Source organism: Natrix helvetica, assembly GCF_964273705.1.
Source record: "Natrix helvetica genome assembly, chromosome: 10".
NCBI classification, from domain to species: domain Eukaryota; kingdom Metazoa; phylum Chordata; class Lepidosauria; order Squamata; family Natricidae; genus Natrix; species Natrix helvetica.
Window position 1 is genome coordinate 18905587 of NC_138561.1, and position 12518 is coordinate 18918104.

The 12518-nt window shown below is 39.3% G+C and overlaps 1 protein-coding gene across 9 annotated transcripts in view; it reads left to right on the plus strand.

Annotated features, from left to right (window-relative positions):
- The window catches only part of CHD9 (chromodomain helicase DNA binding protein 9), a 52299-nt gene that overhangs the window by 30780 nt on the left and 9001 nt on the right, over nucleotides 1-12518 (plus strand). For 7 of the 9 annotated variants that reach the window (XM_081963585.1, XM_081963589.1, XM_081963587.1 and 4 more), the window contains 18 exons: nucleotides 129-339; nucleotides 638-833; nucleotides 937-1104; nucleotides 2040-2219; nucleotides 2720-2830; nucleotides 3193-3389; nucleotides 3871-4070; nucleotides 4215-4374; nucleotides 5141-5230; nucleotides 5487-5590; nucleotides 5667-5784; nucleotides 6429-6486; nucleotides 7560-7602; nucleotides 7729-7948; nucleotides 8055-8257; nucleotides 8617-9522; nucleotides 11158-11321; nucleotides 12017-12289. In XM_081963585.1, the coding sequence (XP_081819711.1) occupies nucleotides 129-339; nucleotides 638-833; nucleotides 937-1104; nucleotides 2040-2219; nucleotides 2720-2830; nucleotides 3193-3389; nucleotides 3871-4070; nucleotides 4215-4374; nucleotides 5141-5230; nucleotides 5487-5590; nucleotides 5667-5784; nucleotides 6429-6486; nucleotides 7560-7602; nucleotides 7729-7948; nucleotides 8055-8257; nucleotides 8617-9522; nucleotides 11158-11321; nucleotides 12017-12289 (3602 nt within the window). The remainder of the gene's footprint in view (nucleotides 1-128; nucleotides 340-637; nucleotides 834-936; nucleotides 1105-2039; nucleotides 2220-2719; nucleotides 2831-3192; nucleotides 3390-3870; nucleotides 4071-4214; nucleotides 4375-5140; nucleotides 5231-5486; nucleotides 5591-5666; nucleotides 5785-6428; nucleotides 6487-7559; nucleotides 7603-7728; nucleotides 7949-8054; nucleotides 8258-8616; nucleotides 9523-11157; nucleotides 11322-12016; nucleotides 12290-12518) is intronic. The other 2 variants (XM_081963590.1, XM_081963592.1) reach the window with 1 other exon arrangement.

The following is a 12518-nucleotide window of genomic DNA, read 5'->3' on the forward strand; positions in this document are numbered from 1 at the left end:
ATGCAAATTGTGGAGGATTTATTGCTCCGCTTCTGATATGTGCTTCCAGACCAAAATTGTATAATATTTCTGTACTTGGAAACAGAAGAAGAACGCAAATTAGTTTTTTCTGCTTTTCCTGAACACAGGAGCTGAGGAAAAAATCTTAGGAGAATTTAGGGAAACGTATAGTCAGAGTGCTCCTGATTTTCACCTGCAAGCAATGATCCAATCTGCCGGGAAACTAGTCCTCATTGATAAACTTCTTCCAAAAATGAAAGCTGGAGGCCACAAGGTGCTTATCTTCTCTCAGATGGTCCGTTGTCTTGATATCCTGGAAGATTACCTAATACATAAAAGGTGAGCTTTCCATATTGCAAACACCCATGTAGCTCTCACCGTAAGTGCTTTTCCATGCGCTTGGTTAATGTGCTGAGCTGTGCACGAATATTCAGCTGTGGATTTGCCCTCAATGCTGGTGTTTCTCAACCTTACAGCTTCAAGGTGTGTGGATTTCAACACCCGTAGCTTGAGTTGACAAGCCAACTGATTCTTATATATCAAATCTTAGATATTTGATCCTCTGAAGTCTTAACTCTAATACCAATAGAGCTTTCTTTGAATTGCTTCCTTTTTTTTTTTTTTTTACACTTCAAAGGTACCTGTATGAGCGAATTGATGGGAGAGTGAGAGGAAACTTACGTCAGGCTGCCATTGATCGATTTAGCAAGCCGGATTCTGACCGGTTTGTTTTCCTTCTCTGTACCAGAGCTGGCGGATTAGGCATCAATTTAACAGCAGCTGATACTTGTATCATTTTCGATTCAGACTGGAATCCTCAGAACGATTTGCAGGTATAACTTGTCAACCCGTCAGTTTTAATCATGCTATAGGAAATTTAATGAATTGATTGCGACAGGATCTTTTTTGATGGGTTTTGATGTCCTGTCTCCTTAGGCTCAAGCTCGTTGTCATAGGATTGGCCAAAACAAGGCAGTGAAAGTCTACAGGCTGATCACAAGAAACTCCTACGAAAGAGAGATGTTTGACAGAGCAAGCCTAAAGCTTGGCTTAGATAAAGCTGTCTTGCAGAGCATGAGCGGCAGAGAAAACAGCGTTGGCGGGGTATGTACCCGTTGTTTCTTACAGAAACTAGAAGCACGAAATGGAAAGGAAGAAAAAGTGCTTCCCTCCCCCGAACCACTTTCCAGAGGAAATTTTAAAAGCGAAGCATCTCATAAAACCTTGCACCATATTCTTTGCTCTCTTTATTTTCATTACGATTCATTCATTTTGCAACAAACGTGGTTAGATGGTTGACTATCTTGAACAGAGTAAACATGGTTGGGATGTTGCATTCTGTCCTTAGGTGTCTGACTTAAAGGGGAGCCCACAAAATGCAGCTTGGGATTCCTTAAAACTCTGCATCTATTTAAATAAGAGAGCATGAGTCGGTTTTGTTTGTAGTGGCACTGCTAAAAAGGCCCATATTGGGATTCCTTGACTTACAACCATTCGTTCAGTGACCAATTGAAGTTACAACGGCACTGAAAAATAGTGACTTGCGACCATTTTTATACTTAACAACTGTGACAGCATCCCCATGGTCATGATCAAAATTCAGACGGTTGGCAACTGACTCACATTTATGACGGTTGCAGTGTCCGGGATCATGTCATCCCCTTTTGCAACCTTTTGACAAGCAAAGTCAATGGGGAAGCCAGATTCACTTAACAACCCTAATACTAACTTAACTGCAGTGATTCACTTAACATCCGCAGCAAGAAGGATTGTAAAATGGTGAAAAACTCACTTAACAACTTTCACATTTAGCAACATAAGTTTTGGGCTTCATTGTGGTCCTAAGTCGAGGACTACCTATGTTAAAAAATACCAGAATAATGTAATGCTTTGGCATATTTCCAGTAAGGATAGAAAGAAATTGTTTTTATTAAATTACAAGTATGATTAAACAAAAAGTATTTTTATTACGCAAGGCATTGAGTAAACAAAATTATTTTCCTTGCTCTTTTAAATGCATCCAAATTCTACTACTTCAGATTCAGCAACTTTCCAAAAAGGAAATTGAAGACCTGCTTCGAAGAGGTGCCTATGGCGCCATTATGGATGAAGAGGATGAAGGCTCTAAATTCTGTGAAGAAGATATTGACCAAATCTTGCAACGCCGCACAAAAACAATCACAATTGAATCTGAAGGGAGGGGCTCTACATTCGCTAAGGTAGTTATACACTGTTCAGCAAGTATTAAATGTGCCTTTTTTACAGGGCACTAAGAAAATTCTGTGGGCTCAGAAATGCCCTGATATTCTTAAAGATGTACAAAATGTTTTGTTTTGAATTGCTTTGAGCACAGAATGAGTTGTTTTGAATATTTTGGTAGCATTTAAGTTCAAGAACACTCTGTTTGTTGAGCGTAAAATTTCCAAAATGTTTGGAACTGCCTGTTTTGTTTTTAAACCCCTGGAGCTGCACTCAGAATGGGAAAAGCTTTATGTTCAAAAAAAGGACTGAGATGTTAACTCTAAATAATTCTGTGTGGCTAATTTGAATTCATGATTGAACATTTATTTACATTTGTATCCTGTGTAACTAACAATTGATAAAAGTATCTGATCCTGCAAATGGGATTCATTCCTACCATTAAGATACAATCTTACATAATTCGCCCTACCTTAAAAAGAATTATTATATTATGGTGCTTTACTGTTTGTTATTTCAGGCTAGTTTTGTTGCATCTGGAAATAGAACAGATATTTCATTAGATGACCCCAACTTCTGGCAGAAATGGGCCAAAAAAGCTGAAATAGACATAGATGCCATCAGTGGTAGAGTAAGTATATTTCCAATTAAATTTACGAGTGTTTTTGCTGAGTTACTGTGGCTATTTTTTTTTAATTGCAACAGCTTTGAGCAATTTTTTACGAATAGTATTCTGACTAGAAGTCTACTGCTTTAATTATATGCATGCTTTGTTTATAAAACCAGCTGAAATGAACAGATCTTTATGGAACTTTTGAAGAGCCAGACAGATTTAAGGGAAAGGCATGAATTAAATGTACTCTTAACCTGGTTGATATAGGCTCTTGTGGTACTCTTTATATAACCATAAATCTTTGGAAATTTGAGCTTTAGGAACCTGTCTGCCTTAATCTGCAGAGATTTTTCAAATGCACATTTATTTGTATTATGCAGAATAGCTTGGTTATTGACACCCCGAGAATTAGGAAGCAAACAAGGCCTTTTAATGCTACAAAAGATGAACTTGCTGAGTTGTCTGACATTGAAAGTGAAGGAGAGGATAAACCAAAACTTAGAAGACCTTGTGATCGCTCCAGTGGCTATGGGAGAACAGAGTGCTTTAGGGTTGAAAAAAACCTGTTAGTTTACGGGTAAGATTTTTTTCTTTTACTCTGGAATAGTATAAGAAAAATACGCCTTTTTAAAAGAATATTGTTGCACTTTACCCTATTTTTTCTGATGTTTGTGGTTCTAATAATGTAATTTAATAAAATAATGTAGTCTTTTGTAAGAGTAGATTGTACTAATCACAAAGCTTTTATCATTCAGCAAATACTGAAATCAAGCGATATGATCCTTGATCATAGACAAAAAAAAATCCAGTTAATATTGTAAGGTATACATAGAATTTAAATAATTTAAAAAAATTTATATAACCGTTACTCAGATCTTGGCATCCTTAATGGGATCCTAATGAGTGATTGACAATGTGAATTGCCATTCCTGTCATCTCTTGATAGAAATGAAGGCTCTAGAATGCACATTTAATTAAGAACCCTGGGCATTAATGCATAAAAGGTCATCTGAAGTATGTCACTTTTGTTTCAAATGTTCAATCTTAAAATGAAATAGGTGGGGTCGTTGGAGAGAAATTTTATCGCACGGGCGCTTCAAGAGACAGCTAAATGAACAAGACGTGGAGATAATTTGCCGGGCCCTGCTAGCATATTGCCTTGTCCATTATAGAGGAGATGAAAAGATTAAAAGTTTTATCTGGGATCTTATTACGCCGACTGAGAACGGGCAGACTCGAGAATTACAGAATCACTTAGGTAAGCATCTTTGGGAGGATATTACTCTTAGCAAGCAAGCAAACAAAAAGCTCATTTTAAACCAAGAATGTGTTGCTCAAATGTGATTCTAATAAACTGTAATTAAAAATATAAGTCCCTGCCTTTTATTCTTGTTTGGCCTAGGTTTGTCAGCCCCCGTCCCCAGGGGCAGAAAAGGAAAGAAAGTTAAGACCCAAACAAGCACATTTGATATACATAAAGCCGAGTGGCTTCGCAAGTACAATCCGGAACATTTGTTGCAAGATGATGGGTATAAAAAGCACATAAAACACCACTGTAATAAGTAAGTAGCACTGTAAGCCTTGGGTTATTATAAAAAGTAATCATGAATGTGATTTTAAAATATATCTTCTAGAAATGCAAACAAATCCTTTTACTAAACCTAATGTTAATTAATCTTGGCATTTTAATGAAATAGGCTAAGTGTTAATGATAATGATTTTGTTGAGTCAGTATCTTCTCCATGAGCAAGTATATCTTGGCAATAAATAAGAGAAGGAGAAAGAGAATTAGGCTTGATGATTTGGGAGAAATATTCTACTCATTCAAGAACCATTTTGAACTCCCAGTTTGGAAGCAGCTGATAAATTTTCATATTGCCATCTATTGTCTTTAAAGCATTAGCAGAGAGCATTATATAGGCAGAATCTCTCGTATTTATATATTTTCAAAAGTGGTCCATTCATTTTCTGGATTGAGTGAACCACAGTTGGTTTAACTTCTCCATTCAGGCTTTTGGGGAATGTCTCAAAATATCTTGACTTTATGTGTCTGTCAGCTGTTTAAGTTTAAATGAAATACGCAAAGAGAAAAACCCCATCAAATTATATTTTAAGGATTTTTTTTAAAAAAGGCAATCTAGAATCTTGTCAGGGAAAATTAACCAAAATTGTGTGGTGTTGGTAGATAAATGATCATAAGATGTTGGTCATATTTTATGGTCATTGTTGGTCATATTTTCATATGTATTTTCAATTAAGAACTCTCTCAAATAAAAACAATCTGAATGTTTCAAATGGCTTTATATTTATCTTTATGTGCCTATTCAGGGTTTTACTTCGTGTTAGAATGCTGTATTACTTGAAGCAAGAAGTCATTGGCAATGAATGCCAGAAAGTTTTCGAAGGAGTTGATGCCAGGTAAATGATACTAAGTTTGTTTGTTTTTATTCCTTGATCAAAAGTATCATTGGTAGCTTTTGAATTAAGATGAGTTTTAACAGAACTTTTGATGCTTTTAATTTAAAATTTATATATATATGTATGTATGTATGTATGTATGTATGTATGTATGTATGTATGTATGTATGTATGTTGGGCACATTTCTGTGTTGTGTGAAAGTTTATATCTCACAATGGAAAGACTTAACACCTGTTTTCTGACTAAACCTTTCAGTGAAATTGATATTTGGGTCCCGGAACCAGACCACTCCGAAGTGCCAGCCGAATGGTGGGATACGGAAGCAGATAAATCTCTATTAATAGGTGTTTTTAAACATGGTAAGCAATAAGGACATTATCTGCTTGCTTGCTTGCTTTGTCTTGAAGGTTATATTCAGAATACATTTCTTTCCAGGTTATGAAAAATACAACACAATTAGAGCAGATGCTGCCCTTTGCTTCTTGGAAAGAGTGGGGAAACCGGATGATAAGGCTGTAGCTGCTGAGCAGAGAGCAAATGATTACATGGATGGGTATGAATTTTTAAACCGCTTTTGACAGCCAGCTGCCATTTTTAGCACCCATGCAAATACTATCCCATTTAGCAATAGAAATATCACTTAGACTTATATACCGCTTTACAGTGCTTTATAGCCTTCTCAAGGTGGTTTACAGAGTCAGCATATTGCCCCCAGCAAACAGGATCTGCATTTTACCCACCTTGGAAGGATGGAAGGCTGAGTCCACCTTGAGCCGGTGAGATTTGAACAGCCAAACTGCAGCTAACAGTCAGCTGAAGTAGCCTGCTGTACTGCACTCTAACCACCGCACCACCTCAGCTCTCACAGATTGATTTAGTAATTAATCTGATTCATTGAGTATTGTCTCATCCATTTATGATATACTTTGCAAAACAGAAAGTTTCAGGACCATAATCTGTTCCCCACAAGGTTATGATAATTTGAACGATTTAGGTGTAACTTTAGCAAGTGGTCTTTTTCTCAAAGAACACAATTTCAAGAACAGAGGAATCAGACGATTTAGAGTCAAATTCTTTGGCAATACTTGCTTTTTCCTACAAATGAACTCATTTCATCATTCTCATTTTTTTAGTAACTAAACCAATAATTATTTATTTTCATATCATTTACACATCTGTGTTGAATGTGTTTCTTAGGGATGTAGAAGACCCAGAATACAAACCAGCCCCAGCCTTGTTTAAAGACGATATGGAGGTAACACATTTTCACTTCATCATTCTTTGTTTCTTTACAGTTTGGGTAAATGTGTTTGGATTTGGATGGGGAAGAGCAGGTTAAGACTTAATCCAAGCAAGACAGAATGGCTCTGGGTTTGCAGGCTGTCCGACTCCAAGGAGACTCCAAATTTAATTCTGGACTGGGTTATGCTCCTACAGTACTGAACTAGGTTATATCTCCTACTGGATTCACAACTCCTACTTGAGTGGCTGTTACGGCTAGGAGGCCCTTTCATTCTTCATCTGATGGGACAGTTGTAACCTATCCTAGGATGGGAGTCTTTGCTCACAGTCACTCAGCCCATAATCGCCTCTCGACTGGACTACTTCAGTGTGATCCCCATGGTGCTGCCATTGAAGAGTATGCACAACTACAACTTGTCCAGAATACAGCAGTCCAAGTAGCTTTGGACTCCTATCATTATTCCCATATAGCAGCAATGGTGTGGACGTCCCACTGATTACCAGCCATCTTTTGGATGCAAATCACGATGCTGGTTGCACATTTAAAGCTCTTTGAAGGCCTGAACATCTGTGGGAGTGTTGTCTCCCAATAACATCTGCCAGACAAATAAATAAAGAAGGCTGATTCCCCCCCCCCCCTTCCTCCTCTAGGACAATATTTTCCCCAACATTCCTGTGGATTCTGACTAGAGTCGCCTATAAACTCTGTAAATAAGTACAGTAAATGTATTTTATAGGATTGCCATGCTTATCCTTGGAGGCTTCATATTTGTCTTGGTTAACTATATTTGGCTAACTATTATTTACAAACATATTCATTGTTGCATTATTTGGTTATATTTGGTGAGCTGTATCAAATACAATTGCATTCATTTCATGTGATACAATATTTATTTTGTGTAGAGAAATCGTGAGAAATCGTGAGTTTTGTACAGAGAGATCATGAGTTTATGTTTAAATGAGAGTTGTCATGGTTAACCTTAAGTCACTGCTGGTTTTGGTGTGTTGAGTCAACTTCAAAACACGGCATATATTGTACCTGAACTGCGCTTCTGTTCATTTTGCATTCTGAATGTTATTTCTTAGGATGATGCCTCATCGCCAGGGGATCTTGTAATAGGAGATGGAGGTAAAATCTTATGGTTTTAACTTTCTACTTCAACAATTGTGCTTCTGAAATGCAACCTTCCACTTTGTTTGATACTTAACGTGGTAAACCAACACCAAATATTATAGTCATCTTTCTCAATTACAGATCGTCAGATCATTGAAGGAGACAAGCTTTACTGGCCAACACAGTCTGCCTTAACAACACGGTTGCGTCGTCTCATAACAGCATATCAGCGTACCAGTAAGAGCAGGCAAAGCCAGCCAATTCAAGCCCCGTTTTCTGTCCAGGCTTGTGTGATGCCATCTGCCTTTGAAGAAGCTGTTCTAAATCCAAAAGTAGCTGCCAAAATTGAAAGACAGCAAAGGTAGGCTATGATTATTGCAGATCTCAATAAGTCTTCTGATGCTTCCATGGTGTTCTGGGAAAACAGTTCATTTGCAACCAGTGTTCCCCTTTGGCCTTCCATCTAGGTGGACAAGAAGAGAAGAAGCTGATTTCTACAGAGTGGTGTCTACTTTTGGTGTTGTATTTGATCCAGACAGAGCCCAGTTTGACTGGACAAAATTTCGAGCGATGGCGAGGCTGCATAAAAAAACGGACGAAAGTTTAGAGAAATATCTGTATGCGTTCATGGCCATGTGCAGAAGAGTTTGTCGCTTACCTTCAAAAGATGGTGGGTTGCTTATAATACTCCCCCCCCCCCAAAAAAAAGAAAGAAAAACTATTTTAGGAGCAGTAACAAAACACATACTGAAAAAGTTGCCCTATGACCAAAAGCCTGCCTCATGAAATGCATGTTTTGATATATCGTAATGTTTAGAAATTCTTTCCCCTTAAACAAGTGAAAGCTCCTAAATTACTTTCACCTTAGAAGGTAGCATTGTGTTCACTGAAAGAAAAAGAGATTGGGGGGATGGATGTGTAAATAACACTTTCTTTTAAAAAAAGCCCCATTTAATGTCCCAGATTCCAACTGAAGTTAGAAGATCCTGCTACAAGTCTTAATTCTTTTTGGGTGTCTTTCCTGTGCAGACTTTGTGGACTCAAACCTTTTCATCCAGCCAATAACAGAAGAGCGTGCATCTCGAACCTTATATCGCATCGAGCTCCTCAGAAAGGTACGAGAGCAGGCTGTCCGTCATCCTCAGCTCTGTGAGCGATTAAAACTTTGTCAGCCAAATCCAGACTTGCCCGTTTGGTGGGAATGTGGGACCCATGATTGGGATTTATTGGTTGGTGCCGCGAAACATGGAGTGAGCAGGACAGATTACCACATCCTTCGCGACCCTGAACTCTCCTTTATGTCAGCTCAGAGGAACTACAGTCACAGCAAAGCGGCACTTCCGAGGACGGCTTCTGCTCCGCTCTTGCAACAGTACCAGATGGCGCTGTCGGCCTCTCCTCTCATGCCCCAAGCCAGGCTGCCGGATGCTAAAGGGAACGTGCTTGAGGACGCAAAACCTAAGGACGAAAACTACAAAGAACTTCATTTTTCAGACGAGGAGTTCATGTCTACTGAAAACGTGCCGATGGGGGTGAAGGCGGAACCCTCGAGCCCGAAGAGCGGCTCACCCTCACATGCGGCAGACCCCAAGCCTGTTCCGAAGGGGGATCACGACAGGCGCATGGTGGCAGCGAGGACCGAACCCTTAACGCTAAACGCTGCTTCCAAAAAGCCGAGATCTGGGAAGAGAGGATCAGACTCTAGCTGTGACTCCGACTCAGAGAGGTCGTCCTGTTCTTCCAGATCGTCTTCATCCTCATCGTCGTCTTCTTCCTCTTGCTCTCGTTCCAGATCAGGATCCAGCTCTTCGTCTTCTTCATCTTGTTCTTCAGCGTCATCATCCTCTTCCTCCTCTTCTTCCTCTTCCTCCTCTTCCTCTTCTTCCTCTTCGTCGGAAGAGAGTGACAGTGATGAAGAGGAGGCCCAAAAGAGACGTAAGTGCCTTTTAAAAATAAAAAATAAAAAAAAACCTCAGAAGCTGCTTCAGAGAAAGACATAAACTACTTTTCATGGATTTTTGGATAGATAGGTAGTATGTTTTAGAAAAACAAAGAAGTACTCTAATCAAATTTGCTGGGGGAAATTAATTTTGCCTAAGAACAAGGAAAATACCTGATGAAGTCTATAGTCTGTAACCCTATTTCTAGAACAGAATGTGAATTCTGTCTATGATTCCTGTACTATAGAAAGCAATTTTCTGCAATACAATCTGTACAGAATATTTTCAGTATGTCAGTTATTCATTGGTTCATTCTCCTTTTCGTTCCATGCTACTCTCTCTTTTGATGTTAAGGTTGTTCTTTTAATTCACATGAAAATTTGTACATTTTCTATTTATGGACATAGAAATGCATCTTTAAAAATTGCAGCGTGAGACCCAGAAACCTGCACAATCAGAAGAACATCTGCATTGTAATCTTCATAGTGTGTGTGGAAGAGAAAATAAAGTTCCAGATTAGTCCAAACAAAATCCTTATGCTCGTGGTGTATATAATCTCTTCGCAAAACAATCTTCTTGAGTCGTCGTTTCTTCCACTAGGATGTTTTTTACTCTTTAAAAATAACTTTTATAGAGCAATTTAAGGTTAGGTAATTATATATTTACAAAGACAATATGATTAGTAGCTAGCTAATAATTTTTTTATGGTTCCATCCAGTAAGAAAAAATTAAGTATGGAGCTAAGATTTTTCTGATATAATCACCAGCAATTTATACTGTTGAGCCACATTCTACTTTCCTAAATGACTTGCAAAAGAAATTGGTAGAATGTTTTGTAGCTAGAAGGAAACATTCATCAATGCAGTTTAATCTCCTTTAATTATTTAATGTTCCCGTGCCCATTTTTATGTGCTTGGTGATCAGATTCTCAAATTTTTATTTATAATTGTGATATTGTTTGTGTATAGCGGGGCAGGCATTATTTCTCCTTTGATTTTTTTTTAAATGGTGCCACTGTTACCTTTGGCCTGCATCTCAAGCCAATTCTACCTAATTTAATTTCTCTCATCTGTAATGCAATATGAATTTTACAAATAATCCTTGGTTTATCACCTCAGTTGGCACCAGAACCTTAGTCATTGAGCAAAGTGGCCATTGACACCTCGCTTAATGTCCTAATCGTTAAGCCATCTCACAGGTTGTTAAGCAGATGGAGTGTCTGATAAGGAACCTGAGAGATGTAGGGCTCATCTTCTGGCCTGGCCCTGGTGCTGCCACTGAGAAATGCCATTCATTTTGAAGCTGTTGCCATTTTGATTGGCCGTTGAACAAGTGGTGATAAATCAAGGAGTATCTATCCCAAAGTGCTTTTCCCAAAGTTCTGAAGAAGTTTCTCAGATGAGAAGTGAAATGTTTCCAAGGAAGTCCAGTTGCCTTTTGGAAAAAGCACTTTTGGGACAACCATGAACTGAATGGTTGAGTATCTCCGTAGACATTGAGGACTATTTCCATGTACTTCAAAATTGAGTGGCAGGAAGTGCTAGGAAGCGTCTTGTGTAATTGTGCCCGTCAAATCTCTGCATAGCAGAAGGGCATGTATTGTTACTGATTTATCTAAAATTTCCTCCAGGGGAAGGGACGCCTCACCTGAAAGCATATGATGAGGAAAGTGTAGCTTCCATAAGCACGGTGCAGGATGAAACCCAGGACAGTTTCCAAATGAATAACGGAACACCAAATTCTAATTGTATCTTACAAGGTGGATATATGTTAGCTGCTTCTTACTGGCCCAAGGTAAAGTTGTAACCAAATGTTTACTGTCATGAAATGGAGATTAAAATATTTTCACTTCGGGTTAAAAATCACGTGATTTTTTTTTGTAGTTTAAAAAAAAGAAAATAGAGTTGGAAGGTCTTGGGGGTCTTCTAGCCCAGGGGTGTCAAACTCAAGTCTCGCGGCTGGATGCAGCCCTTGGGGTACTTAGATCTGGCCCACGAGGCCACCCTGGAAGCAGTGAAGGACCGGCCTGTGTGCAGCCCTTCCGAGCTCCGATTTCACTGGCAGAGGGTTGCAGGAGACCATTTTCGCTGGCAGAGCTCTTGGGTCAACACAGGTGCCCCTGACATGAGTGATGTCAAACTGGCCATGCCCACCCCGGTCTCCCAAGGTCAAACACAACCCTGATGCAGCCTTCAATGAAATTGAGTTTGACACCCCTGTTGTAGGCCAACCCCCTCCTCTAGCAGGGAAACTTACTGCATTTCAGACAAATGGTTATTAGTAACATTTGTGTGCTTTTGTCCCCTTGACTGAGTACCCTCTGTAATTTCTCCTAGGGCAGTTTTGTGGTAAAATACGAAAGAATTTCCCCTAAACTGTTTGGAGTCATCTTTTCTGTTGGTTGTTACACACTGATTTGTTTGCGAGTCGTGTTAATCCTGAGAGAGAGGAATGTGAAATTTCTTAAGCAGCTTCCTGTTGGTTTTTAGGATCGGGTTATGATTAACCGCCTGGATAGTATTTGCCAAACAGTCCTGAAAGGTAAATGGCCTTTGGCAAGGAGAAATTACGAGACCAATCCTGTGGCTTCCTTCTACACCACCAAACTCCTAGATAGCCCAGGTGCCGCTGCAGACTACAGCGAGCCCAGCATCCCGACGCCTCCAAGCGCAGACGTTAAAGAAGAAAGCGACCAATCAGCACAGATGTCAAAGGTGAAGAAGCATGTGCAGGAAAAGGAGTTTACAGTGAAAATCAATGACGTATGTTTATTTTTATTGCCCTAGGACCTGATTGCGATTGCGGTGTGCAGCATGCTTTACCTACAAGTGGCTGCCTGCTCTCAATCTTACTTTCTCCACCTAAATACTTGCGGGTATTTTGGAGCAGCGATTTTGGAGCCTTTGCCCCCCCCCCCCTTCTCTCTTTTGAGAATCTCGTTTTCAAGACCCGGCAACAACATAGCATCATTTCTTGCTCTTTTGCAGTCTT